Source organism: Dasypus novemcinctus, chromosome 9 (genome assembly GCF_030445035.2).
Source record: "Dasypus novemcinctus isolate mDasNov1 chromosome 9, mDasNov1.1.hap2, whole genome shotgun sequence".
Lineage (NCBI taxonomy): Eukaryota > Metazoa > Chordata > Mammalia > Cingulata > Dasypodidae > Dasypus > Dasypus novemcinctus.
In genome coordinates, this window is record NC_080681.1 from 95,165,668 (window position 1) to 95,190,757 (window position 25,090).

The window sequence follows — 25,090 nt, forward strand, 5'->3', positions numbered from 1 at the left end:
TGGATTGCTAGTTTTTGTTGAGGATTATTATGTTTATGTTCATAAGTCTTGTGGTATATTTATCTGGCTTTGGTATGAGGGTGATATTAGCCTCAGAATGAGTTAGGGAGTATTCCTTCCTCTTACCTTTTTGTAAAGTGTTTGAGGAGGGACAGGTATTAAGTCTTGTAATGTTTGGTAAAATTCACTTGTGAGGCCATCTGACTTTGGGGTTTTCTTTGTTGGGAGAGTTTGGATTACTGATTCAGTCTCTTTACCAGTTATTTGTTTGTTGTTATCTTTTAATTCTAAGTCAGTATAAGTAGTTTGTGTGTTTATAGGAATTTGTTCCTTCATCTGGGTTATCTAATTTGTTGGCATACAGTTGTGCATAGTATCCTCTTACTGTCCCTTTTATTTCCATGTGATTGGTAGTAATGGTCCCGTTTCACTTCTAATTTTAGTTATTTGTATCCTTCTCCCTTTTTTCTCTCAGTCCGGCTAAAGGTTTGTTAACTTTATTAATCCTTTCAAAGAACCAACTGTTTTCTTGGTTCTCTTTGTTAGTTTTTTTCAAAATTCTCTTTCATTTATTTCCACTCTGATCTTTATTTCATTCCCCCTCAGGGCCTTGGCAGATGCTCTTCCCTCTCCTGAAGCATTCTTCCTCCAGTGTCCAGACGATTCCCCCTCATTTGTTCAGGCGTCTTACCTTGCGCGTCCTGGGCTGAGAGGCCTGCCCTCCCTCGCTCTCTCAAATGGGCTGCCTTTCATCTCACCCTGCCCTTTACTCGGCTCCGTTTTTCTTCAAACACGTAGTACTAAGCTGAAATGTTGTAGTTACTCTTTTACTTGTTAATTTTTCTATCTCCCTTCTTAGAATGCCAGCTCCTTGGGGGCATGGTTCAGTCTTTGTTCACCTGTTGTATTCTCGAACAGCATCAGCACATAGTAAACACGCAATAAATGTCTGGATATTTAAGTATTTCACAGAGGTTGGCTGTGCGTGCTGGACACCCTGATACGCTCTGGGACTGAGATAGAGTGGGCCACGGTCCCTGTCAATAGGCAGCGCCTGGCTAGAGGCCCAGCCATGAAGACTGGGATTTCTCATTGCTGCAGACCACCAAACCCAAGGCTTTAAAACTGAACTAATTTGTCACCTCCTCCAGAAAGCCTTTCATGATAATGACACTGCTGCTTGTGTGTGTGTCTCTTGCTCTCACACATACACACACTCTTAGGGGATGCCTCTTATGTGCCCAGTCCCAGCACACATCTGTCACTGGGCTGCACTGTGTCATTGCATAATTACCTTTTTTTTTTTTTACAGCTTTATTGGACTATAATTTATATAGCATACAGTGCACTAATTTAAAGTATACAATTCAGTGATTTTTACTTTATTCCAGTTGTACAACCATCTCCACAGCTTTAGAACATTTTTTTTTTCATCATCCCCCCAAAAAACTCCATATCTTTAACAATCACTCCTCATCACCCTGGCCCCCAGCCCTAGGCAAACACTAATCTATTTTATGTTTCTGTAGATTTCCCTATTTTGGACATTTCATATTATTTTCATATAAATGGAATCATACAATATGTAGTGTTTTGCAACTGGCTTTTTTCACTTAACATAATGTTTTCAAGGTTCACCTACTTTGTAGCATGTATCTGCAGTGTTTTTAATTGTCAGACAATATTCCATTGCATGGATATACCACATTTTACTTATCCCTTCATCTGCTGATGGGACATTTGGGTTGTTTCTCCTTTTTGGCCATTGTGAATAATGCTGCTATGAACATCCGTGTATGTCGATGTTTTTGCATGGGCATATATTTTCATTTCTTTTGGGTATATGTCTATCTGGGAGTGGAATATCTGAGTCATTTGATACCTCTTTTTTTTTCAATTTGAGGAAATGACCGTGTTTTCCAAAGCATTTGCTCCATTTCACACCCCCACCAATAATGTACGAGGATTCCAGTTTTGCTACATCCTTGCCAGCACTCGTTGTTATCTTTTTTTGTTGTAGTTTTCCTAGTACCTAAGTAATGGTATCTCATGGTTTTTATTTGCATTTCCCTGTTGACTAAAGATGTTGAGCAACTTTTCACATGCTTATTGGCCATTTGTATCTTCTTTGGAAAAATGTCTACTCAGATTATTTACCAACTTTTAATTGGGTTGTGTTTTTATTATTGAATTTTAGAAATTTCCTATATATTCTAAATACAAGATTCTTATCAGGCATAGGGTTTGCAAATATTTTCTCCCATTCTGTGGGTTGTCTTTTCATTTTCTTAGTAGTATCCTGTGAAGCACAAAAGTTTTGTTTTAATAAAGTCCAGTTTATCTGTTTGTTCTTTTGTCACTTAGTCTTTTGGTGTCACATCCAATAGGGCTTTGCCTCACCCAAGTTCATGAAGATTTACTCCTAAATTATATGCTAAGAGTTTTATGATTTCTGCTCTTAGATTTAGGTATTTGATCCATTTTGAGTTACTTTTTATGTATGGTGGTGGAAAGGGTCCCACTTCATTCTTTCACATGTGGATATCCAGTTTATCTTGCACTATTTGTTGAAAAACTGTTCTTTCCCTGTTTAAGTGTCTTGGCATGTTTGTTGAAAATCAATTAACCATGGGAAACGGACTTTGGCCCAGTGGTTAGGGCGTCCGTCTACCACATGGGAGGTCCGTGGTTCAAGCCCCGGGCCTCCTTCACCCGTGTGGAGCTGGCCATGCGCAGCGCTGATGCGCGCAAGGAGTGCCGTGCCACGCAAGGGTGTCCCCCGCGTGGGGGCGCAAGGAGTGCGCCCGTGAGGAGAGCCGCCCAGCGTGAAAAGAAAGAGCAGCCTGCCCAGGAATGGCGCTGCCCACACTTCCCGTGCCGCTGACGACAACAGAAGCGGACAAAGAAACAAGACACAGCAAATAGACACCAAGAACAGACAACCAGGGGAGGGGGGGAAATTAAATAAATAAATAAATCTTTAAAAAAAAAAATCAATTAACCAGAAAAATAAGAGTTTATTTTTGTATTCTCATTTTTATTCTGTTGATCTACATGTCTGTCCTATGTCTGTACCACACTGTATTTAATTCTGTAGCTTTATAGTAAGTTTTGAAATCGGGAAAGCGTGAGTCCTCCAACTTAGTACTTCATTTCCAAGATTGTCCCTGCAATTTTTTATGAATTTTAGAATCAGCTTGTTGATTTCTACAAAGAAATTCATTAGAATTCTGAGAGGGATTGCCTTGAATCTGTAGACTGCTATAGGTAATGTTTCCATCTTAACATTATTAAGTCTTCTGTGAACATCTAACATCTATGAAGTCTTTAATTTCTTTCAACAACGTTTTGTAGTTTTCAGGGTGTAAGTTTTACACTAAAAAATTAATTTTTAATTGTTTCCTCTCTCATTTTTGAAAAAAATTTTTTAGGATGTACCAGAGATTGAACTCAGGACCTCATATATGGGAAGCAGGCAGTCAACCACTGAGCTACATCTTCTCCCCAGTGAGAGTTGGGTTTTTTGTTTATTTTAAGGAGGTACCAGAAATCTAACTCAGGACCTCATACATAGGAAGCAGGCACTCAACCACTTGAGCTACATCTGCTCCCAATTTTTAATGTTTTTAATTTTTATTTTTTACTTTATTTTGTACGTTTAATAACTGAAAATATAAACAATGAAAAAAGAAAACAGTTGAATAAAAACATACATTCTTAAATGAACTGGATATGTATAAATTTTTTTTTAATCATACTGTATGTTACACGATATATTCGGTTCATAGTAATGTAATCATACAGTATTTGTCCTTTTTTGTCTGGCTTACTTCACTCAACATAATGTCCTCCAGGTTCATCCATGTTGTCATATGCTTTACGACGTCATTTCTTCTTATTGCTGCATAATATTCTATCACATGTTATTCTTTTTTACGCTATTGCAAATGAAATTGTTTTATTGACTTTATTTTCAGATTATTCATTGCTAATGTGTAGAAATAAAATTAATTTTGTATTTGATCTTGTATCCTGCAACCTTGTTGACCTTGTTTATTAGTGTTAGTAGTTTTCTTCTTTTTTTCTACAAAGAGAGAGCGGTTTACTTTTTCCTTCCAATTTGGATGCCTTTCATTCCAATCTAGATGCCTAATTCCTGTGGTTAGTCCTCCTCTTGGACATCCTTGTCTTGTTCCTGACCTTAGGGGAAGGCTTTCAGGCTTTTAACTTCTGACTTTCAGTAGATATCCTTTATTGCCCTGAGGAAGTTCCCTTCTGGTCTAACGTTGAGTGTTTTGTTTGTTTGTTTTAAGATACTGTGGTAGGGGTTGAACGCAGAACCTCATATGTGGGAAGCTTGTTGTTTGTTTTTTTTGTTTTTTGGAGCAGGAACTGAACCTGGGACCTCCCATGTGGGAAGCAGGCACTCAACCACTTGATCCACATCCACTCCCTGTTGGTGTTTTTATCATGAAAGGGTACTGAATTTTGTCAAATGCTTTTTCTGCAGCTTTTGAGATGATCATGTGGTTTTTGTCCTTGATTCTGTTGATGTGGTATATTACATTGATTGATTTTTGGGTGTTAAACTAACCCTGTGTTTCTTGAGATAAATCCACAATCTTTTTTTTTTTTTGAGGTACCGGGGGTCAGAGATTGAACCCAGGACCTCATGTGTTGGAAGCCAGCACTCAACCACTGAGCCACATCGGCTCTCCTGGGTTGGTTTTTCATTTGTTTTGCTTGTTATTTGTGGGTTTTTTGTTTTGTTTTGTTTTGTTTTTAAGGAAGCACTGGGAACCAAACCAGGACCTCCCATGTGGGAGGCAGGCACTCAACCGTTTGAGCCATATCTGCTCCCCGCACAATTATTTTTGGAGTGACTCTCTTCCACTAGATTATGAGTCCATTGAGGCTATGACTATGTTTTGCTCGTAGTGACCCCAGAGTTCCAAAAGGAAAAAAGGAGAGGAGGGGAGGGGAGGGGAGAGAACTAGTATAAAATGATTGATTGAAACAACCCTGCTCACCCCATGTCACTGAATATTAACTGATGGAAGGTTGGCCTGATATGTCTGAGTGGTCTGGCCTGCCTGGCTGAAGGGCTGCTGACGGTCTGCACAGGTCCTGTGAGGGCGGAGGGAGCTGACGTGGAGTTCTCTCCCTCAGGCCTACTCTCTATGGCCAACTCCAGCCCAAACACCAACGGCTCCCAGTTCTTCCTGACGTGTGACAAGACCGACTGGCTGGATGGCAAGCATGTGGTGTTTGGGGAGGTCACCGAAGGCCTGGACGTCCTGCGGCAGATCGAGGTAGGTGGCCGGCAACGAGGCTGCTGGCCCAGCCGCCCTTCTCTCTGGTGGGGCGAGTTCCCGTTGGGATGGACGGGTGGGGTGGGATCCCTCAGCAGCAATTTATCCTCCAACTCCCCCTGATTTCTCCTCCTCTTCTTTTCCACCCGCAAAGGCACAGGGCAGCAAGGATGGGAAGCCAAAGCAGAAGGTGATCATCTCCGACGGTGGGGAGTATGAGTGATTGCAGCACTTTCCTCTGCTCTCCTCCTCTCTGCTCTTGCCCCTGCGTATCACCAGGCATCAGCAGGGAACACCTGCGGGTGTCCGTTTAAAGAAGGCATCACTTTGTGTCCTGAGCCCTTCCTCGGGGTCAGCTTGGAGCAGCTCCTCTGCAGGCACGGCCCGGACTTTCTCTTTCCCAGATCATGGCTGTGGGCATGGGGAGCCCACACGGGCCCTGCCCTCCCCACCGAGGACGGTCTGTGGGTGGTCACAGGCTTGCCAGGCCTTTGCTGCCAGGGCCTCTCCTGCTGCCAGTGTGTCTCCTGGGACTTTTTCTTCTGATAAAATAAATCGCAGATCTTGTTCAAGTCCCAGATGTTTTTGGAAATCGCAGCTGTGACTGGGTTGCCTTGCTTGGACAGACCATAGCACCTTTCCTGCTGCCCCTCTCCCCTCCATTGCAGGGCAGAAGTCAGGGCTGGGGCAAAGTGCCTCTTCCTTGCCCTCTCCTGCAGGCAGGAAAGTTAGATTAGGTGTTAGCCAGGCTCCCTTCTGCCCTTGCACCAACCAGCTGGACCCCGCATCTGTTGAGAGCTTTAATCAGGCTCACTGATCCGTTTATGCATTCTTCACTCACTGAGAAAATTGTGAGAATTTATTGCCACAGAGTGCCCAGGGCCTTTCTTTTCACCAGCCACTGGGCTTGGAAGTAGTAAGACCCTAGACTGAGGTGGTTCCTTCCCCTTACCCGCCTTTCAGTCCCACCTGACACTCGCAGGCTAGCCCACAGTGTGCCACCAGGCCTGCTCACAGCATCCCTGTGTTGAGGCCAAGGCCCATCAGTCACTCCAGGGCCACCATCTCCTTTGCCACCTTCAGGTGGCTCTGCCTGGGTTGGGTCACTCGACACCCACTGGCGTGGGCTGAGCTGGGCTGCTTCTCTCAGCCTGTGTTCTTATGTTAGGTTGAGGCTGAGACGAGCCTGGAAGTGAGAAACCTGCTGCCCCTGGCCCCAGTGGCACTGCCAGCTCCTGAGGAGGGGTGGCGTGCCGGCCCCACTGCCGGTGCCCTGAGCCAGCCTGGGACTCTGCCTGCAGGCGGGGCCTCTCCTCCTTCAGGTGGGTTGGGCTCCCTTGGTGGGGGCCCACTGCCCGCAGTCTTCCCAGCAGGGACCCTCTCTCCTCAACGCTGCTGTCACTCTCACTGTTGGTCAGTCATGTCATTGGCTAGGATGCTGCCAGCTGTTCAGGGCTGCTGCCGCATCCAGGAGGGAAGGGCATGTGTGAAGTACTCAGCATGGCCAGCTCCAAGGACAATGTGGGAGGGGGAGCGGGCTGACAGGGGCCCCAGGAGGGGAGCAAGGGGAGTTGTGCGGGGACCTGTCACTTACTGCACCTTCCTGATGGCTGTGAGGACTGTCCTGAGGGGCCACTGGATGGGAACTGTTGGTTGGCGACTGCTCTCACAGCACCTGCAGGGTCTTCTAAGGACATTATCTCACTGAGCCCACCTCACGACTCTGGGCAGAAGGTCACATGAAGTCCCTCAGAGAGGTGGGGTGCCTGGCCGAGGGCACCCTGCTTCTCCCACAAAGCCACGCCTCCTGTTTGTGCCAAGTGCTGCACAGAGGAAGAGAAATTTACTGGTCTGGGGTTCTGGGTGAGTGGCCAGCCCTGTGGCTATGCAGGTGCTTTCTCTCCTACCTGTGCCCACGCTCCCTGCCTCCCAGAAGCAGGCGTGAGGCACCATGCAGTAGGGTCATCAGAGCCTCAGACTCTCCCTCTGAGGAAGGGATGGTGAAGCCTATTATTTTAGTGAGAAAGCTAAAGCTTAGGTAGAATTTTTCTTTTTTCTAAGATTTATTTTTTATTTATTTCACTCTCCCCTTCCCACCCCCCACCCCTGTTGTCTGCTCTGTGTCCATTCGCTGTGTGTTCTTCTGTGTCTACTTGTATTCTTGTCAGCGGCACTGGGAAACTGCGTCTCTTTTTTGTTATGTCATCTTGCCGTGTCAGCTCTCCATGTGTGCAGCCCCACTCCTGGGCAGGCTGCACTTTTTTTGCACTGGGCAGCTCTCCTTACAGGGCGCACTCCTTGAGCGTGGGGCTCCCCTATGTGGGGGACACCCCTGTGTGGCAGGGCACTCCTTGCGCGTATCAGCACTGCGCATGGACCAGCTCCACACGGGTCAGGAGACTCTGGGTTTGAACCCTGGACCTCCCATGTGGTAAGTGGATGCTCTATCAGTTGAGCCAAATCCATTTCCCCTTAGGTAGAATTAAAGTGATGGACTGATACTGAAAATTACGTTTCAAAGAATATTTAATAACATTTTCAAAATATATCATAAATTTGAATAAAACAGAAGTGTATACTTCACCAAGTGTATACTTCACCAAGCAGTGTATACAGTATGATCCTAACTTTGTAAAATGTCTATTTATGTAGGAAGATAAAAATATGTGCCAAGAAAAAAGGCAGGAGAGAATTATTAGTACTGATTATCTCTGTGGTGTGGGATTAAGGGTGGTTTTTATTGTTTTTGTTTTAAAGTGTTTTCAAAAATTTCCCCAGCATACATGTAATATTTTCTTAAGTAAGAAAAAAAGGTTCTTATTGTTAAATTAAAAAGAGGATCAAGTGCTTGCTGACAGCTTCCCATTAGGAAGAGAGGTCTTACATAGAAAGTTGGCCCCTCAGCTTCCTGTGGGCACAGGTGGGCACCACACTTGCTGGCAGGCCCACGGGGAGGGGCCAGGTGCTGCAGGTGCTAGTATCTTCAGGAGCACAAGGGCATGGCCTTGCCATGTCCTGACAGAGACCCTGGCTCTGGTCACTGGCGGCCTAAACTTACAAAGGCAGGCGAGAGTGCAAGTGCACAGCTCATCCCAACATGAGATTTTTCAGGAAAAACAGCTTTGAAGGAAGTCCAGCAGCACCTTCAGGACACATTCTTGGAGGAATGGGTGTTCATACACAAAGGCACACAGGAGAGGCTCAAAATTTGCACATTCATTTAAAATATGACTGCCAATAGATTCAGTGGTGGCTTGGAGGTGTGTACCCTGGAAAGATGTATCTTTTTAATCCCTTGCTGTGGATGTAACCCCATTGTAAATAGGACCTTTTGATGAGATTACTTCAGTTAAGGTGTGGCCCAACTGAATCAGAATGGCTTTTAATCCAATCGCTGGAAGCCTTATAAAGAAGGCCAAAGAGAGAGAAGCCATGGAGAGCAGCCAGAAACTGCTGCTGTGTGCATTGCTCTGTGGCGGAAAAGCCAAGGACGGAGGACTGCAGGCCGCTAACCCCAGAACGCCACAGCTGGAAGCATTGCCTTTTTTAAACTTCTAGCTTCAAAACCATGAGATAATAAATTACTGTTGTTAAGCCAACCAGGTGTATAGTATTTGTTTAAGCAGCTAAGAAGCTAGAACAGATACTGTTTTTTTTCCCAACACATTCACGCAGCGCTAAGTGCTCTGTGGACATACCTGATCCTCATGATGTCATGCAAGGGCAGTACCCATACCCCATTGCACAGAGGAAGCAGCAGCCTCAGGGGTTACTAACAGCAAGAGTCAGGAGTCAATCCTAGATCTACTTTGCTCCAAACCAACCATCTCCTGTTCACAGGCTTCTTTCCTGTAAAATTGTGGAGAATTTCTCTAAAGCATGTTACCCCCTTCCCTACATTAAGACACACATGGACATAAAGAGTATCCTTTTGTATGAGAGCTGGCATCAGGCCAGCATTGGCAATTGGGAAGATGTCCACTGGGGTTTTGGGGTGGACAAAGTAGCAGTTAGACCTGCACAGAATGGCCTCAGACGCTGCTCTTCGTGGTGTGCCCCCATCTTGCCAGTGTTTACTTCTCACTGCTGTCAACCTTGTTTATGCAGTAATGTGCAGCCTCCTATGTAACCTGGGCTGCCAGGGGCAACCAGAGAAACAAGATTGTCTTGGAAACTGAATACTGAGCTGGGGTGATCCACCTCATGGGCTTTGTGGCCACAACTCTCTCACTTCTCTGAGTCCTTTTCTACCTGATTTTACTTGGTAGCTGCCTGGATAACCAAGGGTTCTAGAAATCTGACTGTTAGGGGGGCTTTGACTGTGTACTTGCCGCCATACCGTGTGAAAAAGGAGTGTCGGGGTCCTTAAGTCCTCCTTCGCATACCTGACAGGCAAGACGGTCTCTTTCAAAGTATTTGTTTGACAAATTTCCTGGCAAACCCAAACCCAGCCAGATTATGTGCTGGGCATTGAACATACTAGATGTTGACATTTAGCTGTCAAAATAATGGGCTAATTTCTAAGCCACAGCTGCTTATGAGGTTGGGAGGAGAGAGCTGTTAAGTAAGGCTCTGAGATGACAGGTTTCATGTCATATAGCAACTGAGTTCTTAGGCTGTGTCTTGGCTCTGTGGTGAGGCTGGCAGGCCATTCACTGGCTGGAGGGACTTTTGGAGACGAAAGACTCGAATGTCCACACATCACAGATGGGAAACTGAAGTGTGGCTAAGGAAGAGGACTTGTGCCAACACCAAGCAAGCCAGTGACTAGGCTGGAACCAGAATACGGGTTTCCTGAGATTTGGGCCCAAGGATCCCTCCTCCAGTACCTTCTAGCCTGGGTGCAAAGTGGCTAAGGGGGCGCTCCCCACCTTCCAGAAGGTCTGTGCCACATGGGCTCCTCCCAGCACACAGGGCAGGGCCACATGAAGGGGCTGCTGGCCCGCAGCATGCCCTAGCCTCCATCCCTGCTGCCAGACCTGCTTTCCCTGGTGGCACCTCAAGGTACAGATAGTGAGTTCCAGAGAGGCACCTATTCACTGGGGCAGGCCCAGGCTGTGCTTTTAATGACATGGTATTTCAGGGTTTGGGCAGCTGGATTCTGTCTGCTCCAGCAGGCAAATTACAGGCGTAGCAAGTCAGAAATCAAATAAACACTCCAAGTTCCAGCAGCTGCTCCAAGGAGAACAGTGGTTTCCAGGAACAGTTGTGGCTGAGATGAACCTCCCCTAATTACCTGCCTAATTACCACCTGTCATTCCCCTGGGACAGGACTTTGTCTTTGGCTCACATGCCCTGAGCAACAGGACAGGACTCCTGGGCACACAGGGTGACTTTGGTGACCTCTTGTCCTCAACTCCTAGACACCAGTGGGCACTAACAGTCCCTACCCCGGCCACAGGCTGCCCGGTCCTTGCAGGCACCGTGCTCTTGAGTGGACCGGCTTGCTCCTTAGCATGGCAGGAGGTGGGAAACCAAGACTGTTTCAACTGTTGGTTGTGGCTACCTGGAGTTTTGTTCTGAGGATTTTTGAGGCCCTGTCCAGGTTCTGTGGAAAAAGTACGCAGGTTGCTTCCCTGATGTTGGCCCTGAACAAGGGACTAGGATATGGGGCCTGTGTCGTGTCTGCCACCCCAGACCACCCATTGCAGCCACTGTCATTGCTTCTGCTAAGAGTTAGCTAACTTTTTCTCAATGCAGAACTCCAGAGGAGTCAACATGGTAAGGATGGCTGAGGACACAGATATCTGTGGACACAAAGCCCAATTTTAGCAGCAGCAGGGGCAGGCCCAGGCCAGAAAGTCAAGGGAAGACAGATGCCTCAAAACGTTTCCGTTGCCTTCAACCTTGAGTCATGAGGCCCAAGGCAGTTGCTCCTTTTCCTGACCCTTATGCTTCTTTGTGGCCAGGGCCAAATTAAAAATCCAGAATACACCGTATTGAAGGCATGTCCATGTTGTCTGCTTATGCCCCAGAAACGCCTGGTTCTGCACTTGGGAAGGGGCAGGCCCAAACCCTATGGCAAATGGTGCAGGGCAGGGCCAGCTGAGAGGGGCTGTGGTGCTCCTCAGCCCATCCTGGGGCAGCCGGGCTGGGCCAGGGCCATCGCCAGGTCCTGACCCGAGATGTCTGTGCCGGGCCCAGACAGCCCAGTCAGCCCACGCCTGTGCAGCTGCTGCATGCCTTAGGCCAGCAGTCCTGGGGAGAGGCCACAAACCCCAAGGGAAGGGAACAGAGCATCCTGGAGGAGACCAGAACCTTGGCCGCAAGTGGGCAGGGAATGTGTTGGCCCTCGCAGCCAGCGCTGCCTGAACTCTGACTGTATTTGAGGGTTCCCGGCCCCGGGACAGGGCCCAGCCTGGCATGCGGAGGGACGGCCGCGGCGGGGCAGGGCGGGGCGGGCCTTCAGTGGCAGCCGCAGGCCTTGACCACCATGTTGCGGTGCTTGCGCAGGATGACGTTGTTGCTGCTGTCATAGTAGAGCACGGAGGTGGCACTCAGCTTGGTGGGCGCACAGCATGCCTTGGGAACCGTGTCTGGCTTCATCAGGTGCACCTGGCCAGAGGACGACAGGCAGGGGCGTGAGCGGTGCAGCGTTCTCCAAGCCCTCCGCGCCGCCGGGGCGGCTCCTGCCTGCTCCCTGTTCCACCCTCCATCTCCCCACCCGGGCCCCTGCCCCGTGCTCTGCCTCCAGCCAGAGCAGTTTCTCCCTGCAGCTGTGGCCCTGCCACTGCCCTCCTGAGCCCTTCCCCACCCTCAGGGCATAGCCTGAACGCCTGGTTTGGTGTTGCAGGCCCCAGCCCCCACCCAGGTCTTCCACCCACTTCCTGCCATATGACACCCCCTGAGCACACCCCCAGGATCCCCTCTGCGTCCCCTCTCCCCTCCAGATCCCACGGCATGCCCCGTGCCTTCTATTAAAGCCTCGATAGGTCTTGTTACCTATTTATGGTCTGCCTGGCCTTCCAGGCTCTGAGTCTGTGAATGTTCATGGAACACTCTAGCAATTCTAGGCCTTCCCTTCACGTGTTCAACACTGTATTTCCTCATAGCACTTTTCACCCCTGGTAACTTCTGCAGCAAGTGTTAGCTCTGCAGATGGGGAAACTGCGGGCACAGCGGCCATGTGATGGGCCTAGTTGCAGGGCTGTTCAGTGGTGTGGTCACAACTTGAACCCAGGTCAGCGATCTTTTTGGCACTTTCTAAAGCAGCTTTTACCCCCGAATAGAGTCTGATCAAGAGAACTCACTCTACAACCACCATTAAACATTTACCCTGAAACGTGGCAGGATGCGCTGCAGTTTACGCTGGACTCCTTGTCAGGGCCCCACACTGACGGTTCCCAGCGTCTCCCAGGAGAGACAGGAGATGAAAGGAAACTGTTTCCATCAGTGTGTTCTGGCCACACAGCAGGCCGAGGATCGCCAGCCCCCACAGGTGTTGCTGAGCAAGTCCACGCCTGCTGCCTGGCCCCTGCCCCCATCGCAGCCTTTGCCAGGAAGGCCCGGCTCCGAGCCAGGGAGCAGAGCAGGACCTTAGCTGCCCTGGGGCCCATGGGGCAAGGCCGAGACCCCAGAAGGGTTGTCCAGCCAGCCTGGGACTTGGGGGCCACTGCTCCCAACTTTCCAACCTTCACGCATAATGTGGGGGTGGGGGAGTGGGGGTGGCTCTCGGCACTCACAGACCCATATGAAAACCTAGGGGACCACAGAGCTCTACGTAGCTGAAACCTGGCGGCAACCTTTCCTGAATTGGGACCCTGGAGATAGAAGTCGGAGGACACCCAGGGTGGTGCCGTTCTGCAGCTCCCCACGGGAGACCGGAGTTTTATCAGATGAATGACAAAAAGAGAAAAGGCCTTTTATCCCACCTGGCACCAAAGGGACTGATTGTAGAGTCTAACGTGTCATTCCATCCAAGACACTTTTGAGCCCTGCACCCTGGAGGATACAGGAGCGCTCTGACTGATGGGCTGAGCATCCTTGGGTATAAAACGCACAATTCGGGATACCAGTTGTCTCTTCTGCCCAACAGGTATAATGATACTTTCTCATTTTCAAGGCAAGCATTTCCTGGACACTTGCCTTATGTCGGCCCTGCCGGAATGTGGTCGCAGAACTGTCCAGACACAGTCCTACTCTCAGAGCCTCAGTGGGGTGTGGAGGGGAAACAGGGAAACATTTCAGTGAACAATCAGATAAGAAGTGAGTATGAGCAGCACCGTATTCAAAGCGGGCCTGGGTACTCTGGGCCCATAAGTGGTAGTGACCAGCAAGCCTGGGGCAGGCACCCAGAGGGAAGGTGTGAGGGGAGGACGAGCACACCAGGGGTCAGGGCAAGGAGAGGAGGCCCTCTGGGTGGAAGGCATGGCACGTGCAAGGGCAGAGAGCGTGAGACCGCATGGCACCTCCTGGCACTGGGGGTGTCCAGAGAGACAAGGGCACTGGGACAATGAGCAGGGGGATGTCGGGTGGAGAGGTTGGCTGGACAGAGAGGGAGGGCCCAGGGGCTCAAATCTCCTTCTGGGGATAATGGGAAGTGATAGAAAGCTTCTGGGCTGAGAATGAGCTGGTCCGATTTGGGCTTAGTAAGATCTCGCTGGCGTGAGCCTAGAGGGACATGCTTTTCTCTCTGGGTTCCCAGGCCACCCTCAGGCTCACTCCTCCCCAGTCACTGGTCTGTTCTCCCCGGCTCCCTGGGGCTCCTCTCCCTTCTAGATGTAAAAGCCCATTCTCAGACCTCCTCTCCTGCATGTCTTTCTCCCCAGAGGGTCTCGGTCTCATCAATGCTCATGACTCAAGAGTCAGCTTGGCCCTCTCCCCTGACCACCAAAATCTGTGGCTCCAACTACTTGCCCGACATCACCCCGTGGGGTCCAGTAGGATCTCAAATATATTGTAGCTTGAGCAGGACTGATTTCCACCAATCCTTCTCCCAACCTCAGCAACAGCTCTGCCCCACACCAACCTGCCCCTGTCCTAGGTAGACGGGCCCCTCATCCACCCAAGCTGCTCAAGCCCCAAATCCCAAAGACGTCCTTGATTCCTCTCTGTCCTCATTCCCCACCCCCGCTCCATCCCATTGGTCTACTTCCACAATCTGGGAAGCCTCTAACCACTTCTTATCCCCACCAAGCTGCCGCGGTCCCACATGCCACCACCTCTTCTCAGGTGACCACAGCAGCTTCCTCACAGGCCTTCTCTGCCCTTGTTCCATTATGGTCCATCCTGCCCTCAGCAGCCAGAAACCTGCTTCTACAGAGGAAGAATGAGCATGGCGCTCCTTTGCTTAAACTCTCCGACACCTTCTCAGCTGCCTTGGAATAAAAATTCAGCCTCTTTTCCAGCGACCACAAGGCCTTACACGACTCCCCCCACCCCCCACTGGCCTTTGGTAACTCCACCCCAACTGAAGGCAGGGATTCACACAGATATTTGCACATCGATGTTCAAAGCAGCATTGCTGACAATAGCAAAAAGGTGGAAGCAACCCAAGTGTCCACCAGCAGATGAGTGGATAAACAAAACGGGGTATACACAGGCAATGTGGCCTGAAAAGGGAATGAGGTTCTGATACATGCGACAAGAGGGAGAAACCTCGAAGACATCAGGTTGCACTTATGTGAAATAGCCAGGATATGCAAATTCATGGAGTCAGAAAGTAGGAGTACAGGTGCCAGGAGAAGAGAGAATACTGAATGTGCTGATCCCACTGAATTGTATGCTTGGAAACTGTTGAGATGGCCAATTCATGTATGTTTCCACAGTTTAGAAAAGAGAGAGAGATGAAAGGACAATAACAGCTAAAAACAATACATGATCCTAGACTGGAAGTAATAATGGAGGAGAAAATGCCCAAAAGGACATTATTAGGACATATGAAAAGTCAGAGGATAGTCTGTATACTTTACTGTACATTTTCCTGAACCTGAAAACCATATTTAAAGTGGCTCACATAAGCGAGTGTCATTGTTTTTAGGAAATGTACATGGCAGGATTGTGTTGAAGGAGCATGAGATATACAACCTACTTTCAAATGTTTAGAAAATGAAAAGATAGAATGATATGGCAAATGTAGCAAAAGTGTTACAAGTTGGATCTGGGTATGGGGTTTGTATTATTTTTGCAACTGGTCTGTAAGTTTGAAGTTATTTCAAAATAAGTGTTTTATTCCTCAAAGATCACACAGGTTGCACGTGAGGGTGCGTGTCTCGGTCTGCCTCGGGGGTCTGGACCCCCCCACAGGTACACAGATGCCCCGAGTGAGCATGGACAGTGCATATACAGGTGTGTGTATGTGGCTTTTTAGTATACATGTGAGGAGTGTGTATATGTGTTTAGGTGGCTGTGAGTCTGCTTATCCCTGTGTGGTAATATGAGGCATCAGTTTCTATATCTGTGTGTGAATTTTTTACACATTAGATGGATTGTGTGGTATGTGAATATATCAATAAAATTGCTTTACAAATTGTGGTGACATATATATATATATAACTTTAAACTTCCATTTAACCACATTCAAGTACACAGTTCAGTGGTGTGAACTGTATCCACAATTCTATGCTACCATCACCCCCACCCATTAGCAAAACTTTTACCATCACCCTGAAGAGAAACTCTGTCCTGACTGCGCCTAATTCCCGTTCCCCACCCCCACCCGGCACCCCGTCATTTGGCACGTGAATTTAACTGCATGCGCTCGTTCCATGCTGGGAAAACTCCCTGAGACAGGAGCAGAGGTTGGCATTCCCATCCTAGGCGTGCAGCCCCCTGCCCCAAAACCCATCCCCCCACCCCCCATGCCCCACCCCGCCTGGGGTTGCGCAGGGCGCGGTACTGACCAGGGACTGCAGGATGGCGTGGTTGGTGGCGTTCATGCAGGAGTCCAGAGGGAAGGAGCACTCCCCCTCGCAGTAATACGCTGAGTAGCCTTGGGGGGCAATGACCCAGTCCTGGGGGTGGGGAAAAGAGTGAGTCCCATATGTCCCCAGGAGGGCTGCCTCTCGCCTGCCCTGAGCCCCCGGGCAGACCCTCCGCAGGTGGGACCCAGCCCCAAAGCCCCGAACCCCGCCCAAAGGCCCCCAGTAGACAAGCGGGGCACCCCCCCCACCCACCCAGCCTGCCCTCCTCCCTGCCCTGGAGCGGAAGTCCCAGCGGACACACGCAGCCCCTCCCACCCGCCTAGGTCTCCCTGTTGCCGCTCTGACATTTCAGTTGGCCAAAGATTCAGGTCGTCACCATTTTCATGACTTTTTACAAAAAACACTTTCTCATTATCGAAGTAACATGTCATCACGTTAGAAAATTTGGAAAATGCAGAAGAGACACATAAAGAAGAAAAATTTTATCACCCGTAATTCTTTCTCCTCTCTGGAGATGTGCTCATGTTCTAAGGGGACCTTGTCATTGAGAAAGAAGGAGGACAGTCAGGACTTACCAACCAGTCGAGGTCCTGGAAGCTGACGTAGAGCTCATGCCGTCGGCAAACCCTTCGCCCGTCAGAGCCGTGCACGTCATCTGCGGGGGACAGAGCACAGTCTTTTCGGGGCTAACAACTTGGTCCAGCTACCAGGGGCTATTCCCAGGGAGCATGTGAATAAACGAATGATCAAAAACTAAACCGTTTGGTCTCAGGAAGCCCCTCCTGGGAGCTCTGCTTGGGCCATGACCTGATCTAGGCCATTTCAGGGGTTTCCCTCGCTCCAGAGTAATCCCAGGCTCAGCCTGGCCTCTCGTCTTCACCCTGTGAAGACCTATAAGCAGCACCTATAACAGCCGTGCCTCCTCCACCTTTCCTCCTCCAGCACCTCCTGACTCCAGCCACCCCCTCTGCCAGGCCATGTCCACTTTGCATGTTCCATGTGCTCGAATGGGGCAGCCGAAGGGCTGACTCCCCGTGAGGGAGGGAACGGGGCAGGTCAGGCTCGGCTCGGTGGGGAGACCTTCCTGTAACAAGTGCAGATGCTAGAGGTGCCCAGGCTAGAGCCGAGGGCTGCGAGGGGCTGTGGCTGCCCACAGGGAGGGCCAGGTGGTCCTGGTGGAGGTTTCTGGGAAAGGCCTCCACCTGGAGGAGCCAGGTGAGGGCAGGGAAGGGGACGTCTGGGGCCAGGGACAGTGAGTGCAGAGGCTCAGCGGCCTGGGAGAGCAGAGCGGCCAGTCACCAGGACGCATGGGGCAGGGGACAGTGCCTGGAAGGCGGCTGGAGGAGTCGGCTGGAGCAGCTCAGGGCCCAGAGGGGCTGTGGGCACCTCCTGGTTCTGGTCCGGCCTTTCGCCAAATTCCTGTGTAACCTCAGACACAGGCCCTGCCCTGCCCTCACCAAAGATCCCTGGGAGTTTGTTCGGGTGCGGCAGCTCGTTGTTTTTTTTCGGTGGCCTCCTCTTCAGGGGCCGCACTGCCCGAGGGGCTCGAACGGGACTTGGGCTCGCCCTGAAGAAAGTGACCATGAAAGGCTGTTTGGAGCGTGGCGCCCGTCGCCCCAGCAGACCAGCCAGGCCGGGATCCACACTGTGCCCTGGAGAGAGAGGAGAGAGGCGGTCACTCGCGGGCGGTCCCTGCACGTGGACACAGCCGGGACCAGTCTTCTGGGACCGGGGTGTGTCCCAGAGCATGGAGATTGAAGACCTGAGGGACCCGCTGTGCCTCAGTTTCCTCATTTGATGACCCGAGTCCTAGGTCCACCCTGGCTCCCTGCGCGGCAGTGCTGAAGGAGATGATGGGCGCATGGGTCCTCTTAGAGGGGCACGCATCATTGGCGGTAATCATGAAAACTGACATTTACACAGCGTTTTACAAGTTTCAGAGGCACTTCCCACAATTCTCTCATTCAATCTATTTCAGTTTTACAGAGGAAACTTGAGTCATTGAATGACAACCCAGTCACACCTTAGAATCTGGGCCCTCACAGCAGTCTGAGGACTCTGCGCCCTATCTCCCGCCCCCTGCCTTCTGGGGATGTCGTGTAATTATGACACGCAGCTAAGTGTAACAACTCCCAGATTAGTGAGTGTTTCTCTGCCGAGCTCCGCCCAAGAGCACAGCATCAATCATCTCCCTGACCCCAGACACTAAGGCTCAGAGGGGCTGCTACAGGTGAACAGGGTCCTAGAGCTGGGGGTTTGACCCACATCGGTCTAATTCCAGAGGCCAAGTTCTTCTCCCCTAAGGGTTTCTGGTTAAAACCAAAAGTGGGGACTGTAGACAGGGATGTGGTTTGGGCCTCAGCCCCAGGTATAGTGAAGCCTAGAAAAAAGGGATTTTACCACATAGCTGCTTACAGGCTAAGGATGGGAAGCAGAGATGGCTCAAGCAATTGGGCTCCCGACTACCACATAGGAGGTCCAGGGTTCGATTCCCAGGGCCTCCTGGTAAAGGCAAGCTGGCCCATGTGGTGAACTGGCCTGAGCGGAAAGCTGGCCCACATGGAGAGCTAGCCCTCTCAGGAGTGCTGGCCCACGGGGAGAGCTGGCACAGAAAGATGACACAACAAAAAGAGACAGAGGAGAGAGAATAAGAGACACAGCAGACCAGGTTGCTGAGGTGGCACAAGAGATTGAGCACCTCTCTCCCACTCTGGGAGATCCCAGGATTGGGTCCTGGTACCACATAAAGAGAAAACAAGCAGACACAGTAGAACGCACAGTGAATGGACACAGGGAGCAGAGAGCAAGTGCAAAAGGTGGGGGGTGTGGGGGGGAGAGAAATAAATAAATCCTAAAAAAAAAAAAAAACCCAAAAGACTGAGGATGCCATTTAAAAATGAACTAATTAGCCTTAGCAATGTGAAAGTCCATCAAATAAAACCATCTTCTATCTGTTTATATTTCCAAATAACCTCTTTTAAAAAAAACACATTAACAACAGTAAACTTTTAAGAAATACCACTCAAACTTCTCCCCAACTCCAAAATAATTATTTTCATTTTTGAGGGCTATTTTCATGTTAAGTATATATATATTTTCCCAACTTTGTCACAAAAATATTTTCCCAATTAATATGTTGCAATAAGAAACCTTTCAAATGTGTAAAATCCTTTTCAGTGGCTATACCATAATTTACTTAGATATTACCTCATCATTAGATATTAGAGGTGATTTCCTGGCTTTCAATACGGACATGAAAATGCTGTAGAACTCTTCTTTTTTTTCTTTCTGAAAATTTCTCATATTAAATACAGGCGCATCATTACTAATTCATTTTTATGTCTCTTCAAACATAGTAACAGATGTCTTTCACTCTAAAGCAGTAAACCGAGTGTGAAAAATTCCATATAATCTAAATTTTGTGACTAGGCAAGGAACCCTGATATAACTTCATAAAAAGTGCAAATCATTATCACATAATTGCATTGTTTTGAAAGTTTTAGCCACCATCAAATTCTCTTAAGATATGTAATGCTGTAATGTTTAAATAATTTTCCATTCCTAATGCCTCTAACAATACCAGTAAAAATAACAATTTTTACAAATTCAAGTCAGTAAATCTTTATGTACCTTCTATGTGCAAGATATTGGACTAGTTAACGTGTAGTAGAATATACAACACTGTATCTGATAGGGCAATGCACTATGGATACAATTGTAAAGAACTGAAACCTATAAAAGATCACGTTATTTGATGTTCAAAAAAACCCCACAAAACCCATAGTAATAATTGTTCAATTTACATGAGGGTACATTTCACCTCAGTGTTGCAAGCACTGATAGACACACGCAAACACATATATGTTTATCTGTTGTAAGCATCTACATATGCCTTTGTATATACATGATACATGCATATTTGTGCCATTAGCAGGTCTAAAATGGCTTTCGATTCTATGCCACAGGTTGAGGATATTGCCTGCCCCACCCACTGTCCTGCTCAAAGGTCAGCCTTTAAGCAGCAGTGCTTAAGACCAGGTGGCCACTGGCCACAGGTGATTAGCCACCAATCAATCTAGAAACTAACCTTTGCCTTCTGGCATCACCAGCCACAAACAAATGCACTGGGCCATTTAGAGGCTCCCTCTCAGGAAGGTAGATGAGGCAGAGTGTAGGTGGAGACAGGGAGACTGTTAGTGGCAAGAAGTGTGTGCTGGAAGGCAAGAGAGGCCATTTGGTAAAGTCTGAGTCATGGCAAGCCATGACGAAGCAGAGCGACGAGGAATCACAAGGCACAAGACAAGTAAACTGCAGGCAGAAGGCAAAGGCCAGCAAAGCCCAGCAAAGAGAGAGAAGAGGGCTGCCTTGCAGCGCTGGCATCAATGCTGGGCGCTGCAGTAGAACTCCACTGACAGGACACCCCTGCAGGCCTGTCTGTGCCACATCCTTTGAGTCCCCAGAAAGGCCTGTTTACCTTGGGGCCAAGGAGGTGTATTGGTCCTCCAAGGCTTTTTCCACGAGTTATTCTCCTTTTGGAGCTGACTGGGTCTCCTTGGTGCAGAATGGACAGGCATATTAGATCAATTATGCAACAAACCCTCACAGAGCTCACAGGTCTTGGGTTGGCTGCTGAGTAGCCCTCTGGGGGCTCTCACAGGCCAGGTGAGCCTGACTGAGGGTCCTGGGAAGCATCTTTGCCTCGCTTCTCATTTCATAGAAACTAGACCAAGAACGAGCAGCAGAGCCTGGACATTGCTGCCTTCCCCAGCCAACTGCCAAGTCCTGGCTTGGAGGCGGTGCTGGGGAGGGCAAGGAGACAAGGAACTGGTCTTCCTTCAGGCTCCTAATCTGGCAGTCCTACAGAAAGCCCCCTCTGCCCCTCCTTCTGGAGTCCAGAGCCTCCCTCCCACTGGCTCTGCTCTTTCCCTACCCCATCCAGGGACAGTACCGTGGTGCCAACTGGCTGAAGGGAAGAAGTCTCAGGGCAGCCCTGGTGGTGAGCCCCTAGACTGGCCAGCTCTGGGCAGGCCCCTTCACTGAAAGACAGGTGGGGGCTGCGGGAGCCTCTGGGGGCCCAGGGTCACTGCTGCTAGACCTGACGATGTGAGGGCATTGGAGGTGCGCTGAAGCGTTTGCAGCTGACGTAGCACATGGCCATGACTCGAGGTGTGGGCATGCTGTGGCCTTCCTCGTTTGGTCAGATGGAACATGCCACTCCTCTTGGTTCAGGAAGCCCACGAGGCCCAGCCTCACCCCATCCGGGCCCAGAATGGCTTGGCAGCTCCCCTGCCCTGGCCTATCCCAGGACAGGCAGTCAGGCCCTGCTTCACATGCCCTGCTCAGCCAGGTCCAGGCCAAATGTTGCCCCATCTCTCCCCAAGGATTCTTTCTGCTCTGGGTGCCACCTGACCCTTCCCTGCAGCCGCTGCCCCACCTCAGCCTGCAGCCGGGGAAGGGCCGTGTTGAAAGTCAGATGCTTCGGTTGAAGCCCTTGGAGGGAAACCTAGCTGTGGACACGAATAAGACCACCTTTTGCACCTTAGATTAGTTCTAAACATGGTCACATGAGAAGGAAATGACTCTTTTCTGTCTACCATCCTAACACTCCCCTACTTGTCTACTTCTAGAAACATCTGCCTCATCCCTGCTGCTGCTGGAAAGCTGACACCCAGGGCAAGACAGGGTCCCCCTCCCCAGGAGCTCTGAAAGGTGCCCCTCTGTGCACTGACTGATGTTCCACCACCCACCCCCCTGGCCGTGACCCCAAGTCAGCTGTCCTGTCACCGGATACTGCCTCGACCTCCCTGTCTGTCTTTCCAGGATCTGGGCCTTCCTTCGGGTAAGGCTACAAGGCAGCCTCTTGAAAGGACTTCCTTGACTGCTAGAATTTACTCATCTTACCAACATGCCCCCTCAGGGGTGGATACCCCCAGAGGTAACTTACAAAGAGCATGCACCAGGTCAGGTACGGTTTTTAGCACTTTACATGCACACATTAACTCGTTTCTCTCTTTAATTTTTGAACCTATGGATTCAGGATAAAATATCTCTGAGCCACTGTTGGGTTACAAGGGAGTATTATCCAAGGAGGCAAGTTTGGGCCTCGAATTCAGAGAGGAAGGATCTAGATCTCTGGTCTGGATAACTGATTTAAGATGAAAAACTCTTCTAACTTTGTTAGTTAGTTCTAGTGCTCCTCCTACCACCAGCTGTAACCTTGGCAGAGCACAGGTGCTTTATTTCTAGAAGAAAATTCCTGGTGAGATGTCAGCCCCAATAGGCTCTCCTGTCTTTCCCATCAGCCGGTTCCCACTGAGTGGGTCTTGCTTTCATTCTAGGGACATCCATTTAGCCACGAGGAGGGAACGCTTAGGGGAAATAGGTGAGCTACAGGGAAAAAATTTAGCAGCAAAATGAAAGTGTGAGTGGAGATGAAGCTATGAGGAAATAAAATACAGCAACAAAATGAAAGGGAAAGTCAGAAGGGGCCAAAGTCATATATACATCCCTATGTTTTTCATGGTACTAGTAAAATGAAGCCTTATATTTACTCTGCATAGAGTCATTTCCATCCTCATCGTGTTTTTCGACATTTCAGGATTCAATGATGAGGAAAAGCATATCAGTGAAATCCTTCCTATATGATCATCTAAAACCCATCTAACTTAATGTAAATAACACGGAAAGTGAAGAGGGCATCCAATGCCACATTGACTGTAGCAGAGAGCTTTCTCAGCACTTATAGAGCATAAGATAAGCTCCTATGTGTGCCTTCTATTTAATTCAAGTCAACTCCCTCTTGAGAGAACCAAGTCTATCAAACTGTCGAAAGTCTGAGATGCCAGGAGAAAACTAGTGAAGCAGCTTGTGATTACTTAGTCCTCACCATAAATCTTGTGGGGCTGAAATGAAAAACACACAGTTCTGTGACAAAGGTTTCGTTCACACTTTTAAGCTGCAATTTGCTGCATTGGCCTGAGGTTTGGGGACACGGTAAAGGCACAGCCCGTGCACTTTTTGATGTCATCCACTGTCAGGCCTTCCCACAGTTCGATCAGCGTCAGCCCTTTCATTTTGTCCACGTCAAACACGGCCTTTTCGGTGATGATGCGGTTCACACACTGCTTCCCAGTCAGAGGCAGTGTACATTTATCCACGATTTTGTGTTCCTTCGCCTTTGTGGAATGCTCCATGGTGACCACCACTTTGGTTTTGGGACTGGATACTAAATCCATAGCCCCTCCCATTCCATTCACCTTCTTTCCGGGAATCATCCAGTTAGCCAGGTCCCCGTATTTGGAAACCTGCATTGCCCCTAGCATCGTCAGATGGAGGTGCCCCCCTCTCACCATGGCAAACGACTCGTCGCTGGCGAAGAAGGAGGCCCCGCGAATGACGGTGACCGTCTGCTTGCCCGCGTTGATGAGATCCGCGTCCACCTCCTCTTTCAGCGGGAACGGACCCAAGCCCAGCACCCCGTTTTCACTGTGAAGGTGGACAGTGATATCTGGGCTGATAAAGTTGCTGGCCAGAACGGGGATTCCTATGCCCAGATTAGCATACATGCCGTCCTCAAACTCAAGAGCCGCCCGCTTGATGATGCGCGTCCTCGTGTCATCTCTGGGTTTTTCCTCTTCCTCTTCCCGGACGGTTAAACGCTCGATTCTTTTCTCATAATGTTTTCCCTTTATCAGACGATCTACATAAATGCTGGGAACGTGGATGTCTTCTGGGGGAAAGGATCCGACATCCACAATTTCTTCAACCTCCACCACTGTGGTGTCTGCAGCTTTGCACATGGGTTCGTTGAAATTCCTGGCGCTTTTCCTGAAGATCACGTTTCCTGCCCGGTCTGCCTGCCACCCTTTCACCAAAGCAAAGTCTGCCGTGATGGCTTCCTCCAGGAGGAAGTGCCGGCCGCCGAGCTCCCTCACCTCCCTGGGCTTGCTGGTCACGGCCGGGTGGCCGTCGTCGTGGTACCGGATGGGCGCGCCGCCTTCCTGCACCAGGGTCCCGTAGCCCGTGCGGGTGTAGAAGGCGGGCACGCCCGCGCCGCCCGCGCGGATCCTCTCGGCCAGCGTGCCCTGGGGCGTCAGCTCCAGCTCCAGCTCCCCGGCTAAGAACTGCCGCTCGCACAGGGGATTCCCCCCCACGAAGGAGCAGACGATGCGCCGTATCTGCCTGGTGCGCAACAGGAGGCCCAGCCCGTGGTCCTCCACCCCGACGGTGTTGCTGACGACGGTGAGCCCTTTCACGCGGGTCTTCAGCAAAGCCCCGATCAGGTTCTCCGGAATTCCGCAGAGCCCGAAGCCCCCGACCAGGACCGTCGCCCCGTCGGCGATGTCCTTCACGGCTTCCGCGGGATCCGAGTACAGCTGGACGCGGAGACGAGCGCTGGTGGCCAAGCTGCACGCACAGCCCCCGGGGGCAGCCGGGCGGCCCCGCGCGCCCCCCGAGAGGCCGGCGCGGGCGCGGAGCCCCAGGCGCGAGCAGAGGAGCCGCAGCGCCGCCATCGCCGGGCCGGGGTCCCAGAGCCCCGCCGGGGAGGGGCCCGAGGGGCGTGTGCGACCCGCGAAGCCGCGCCGCCGCCGCGTCACAGAGCGGGGAGGGCGCCCCCGCGGTGACGCGCCCCGGCCGCGGGCGCGGGGGCTCGAGTCCTCAGAGGCCCTGGAGCCGGCGCCGACGAGGGCTGGGGCTCGGGGGGCCCACCGCGAGCCGGGGCGGGCAGGACGCGAAGGCACGCGGCCGGCGCGGGAGAGCCTGGCGCGCACCCGCGGCGCGCCCTGGCCCCGACGGGAAGGGGGCTGCGCACACGCCGCCGTCCCGGGGGCGGAGGACTCGGCCCCGGGGCCAAGGCTGCGCTGCGCTGGTGGCCCGAGTCGGCGTCACTCAGGCGAGGCCTCGCGCCCAGCCCCT

At 50.5% G+C, this 25,090-nt stretch overlaps 2 protein-coding genes across 2 annotated transcripts in view; both read right to left on the bottom strand.

Annotated features, from left to right (window-relative positions):
* Positions 1-7,820: 7,820 nt before the first annotated feature.
* Positions 7,821-25,090, bottom strand: part of LOC101444331 (bone morphogenetic protein 8B) — a 45,257-nt gene continuing 27,987 nt past the window's right edge. The window contains exons 4-7 of the mRNA XM_004450605.2: positions 17,632-17,826; positions 16,750-16,829; positions 16,154-16,264; positions 7,821-11,867 (exon numbers count right to left, since the gene is read on the bottom strand). Coding sequence (XP_004450662.1) covers positions 11,718-11,867; positions 16,154-16,264; positions 16,750-16,829; positions 17,632-17,826 — 536 coding nt within the window. The 3' untranslated portion in view covers positions 7,821-11,717. The remainder of the gene's footprint in view (positions 11,868-16,153; positions 16,265-16,749; positions 16,830-17,631; positions 17,827-25,090) is intronic.
* LOC101443882 (succinyl-CoA:3-ketoacid coenzyme A transferase 2, mitochondrial) lies at positions 23,111-24,699 on the bottom strand. Its single transcript, XM_004450604.3, has one exon. The coding sequence runs from the start codon at positions 24,685-24,687 to the stop codon at positions 23,125-23,127; it is 1,563 nt and encodes a 520-aa protein (XP_004450661.1). The 5' UTR covers positions 24,688-24,699; the 3' UTR covers positions 23,111-23,124.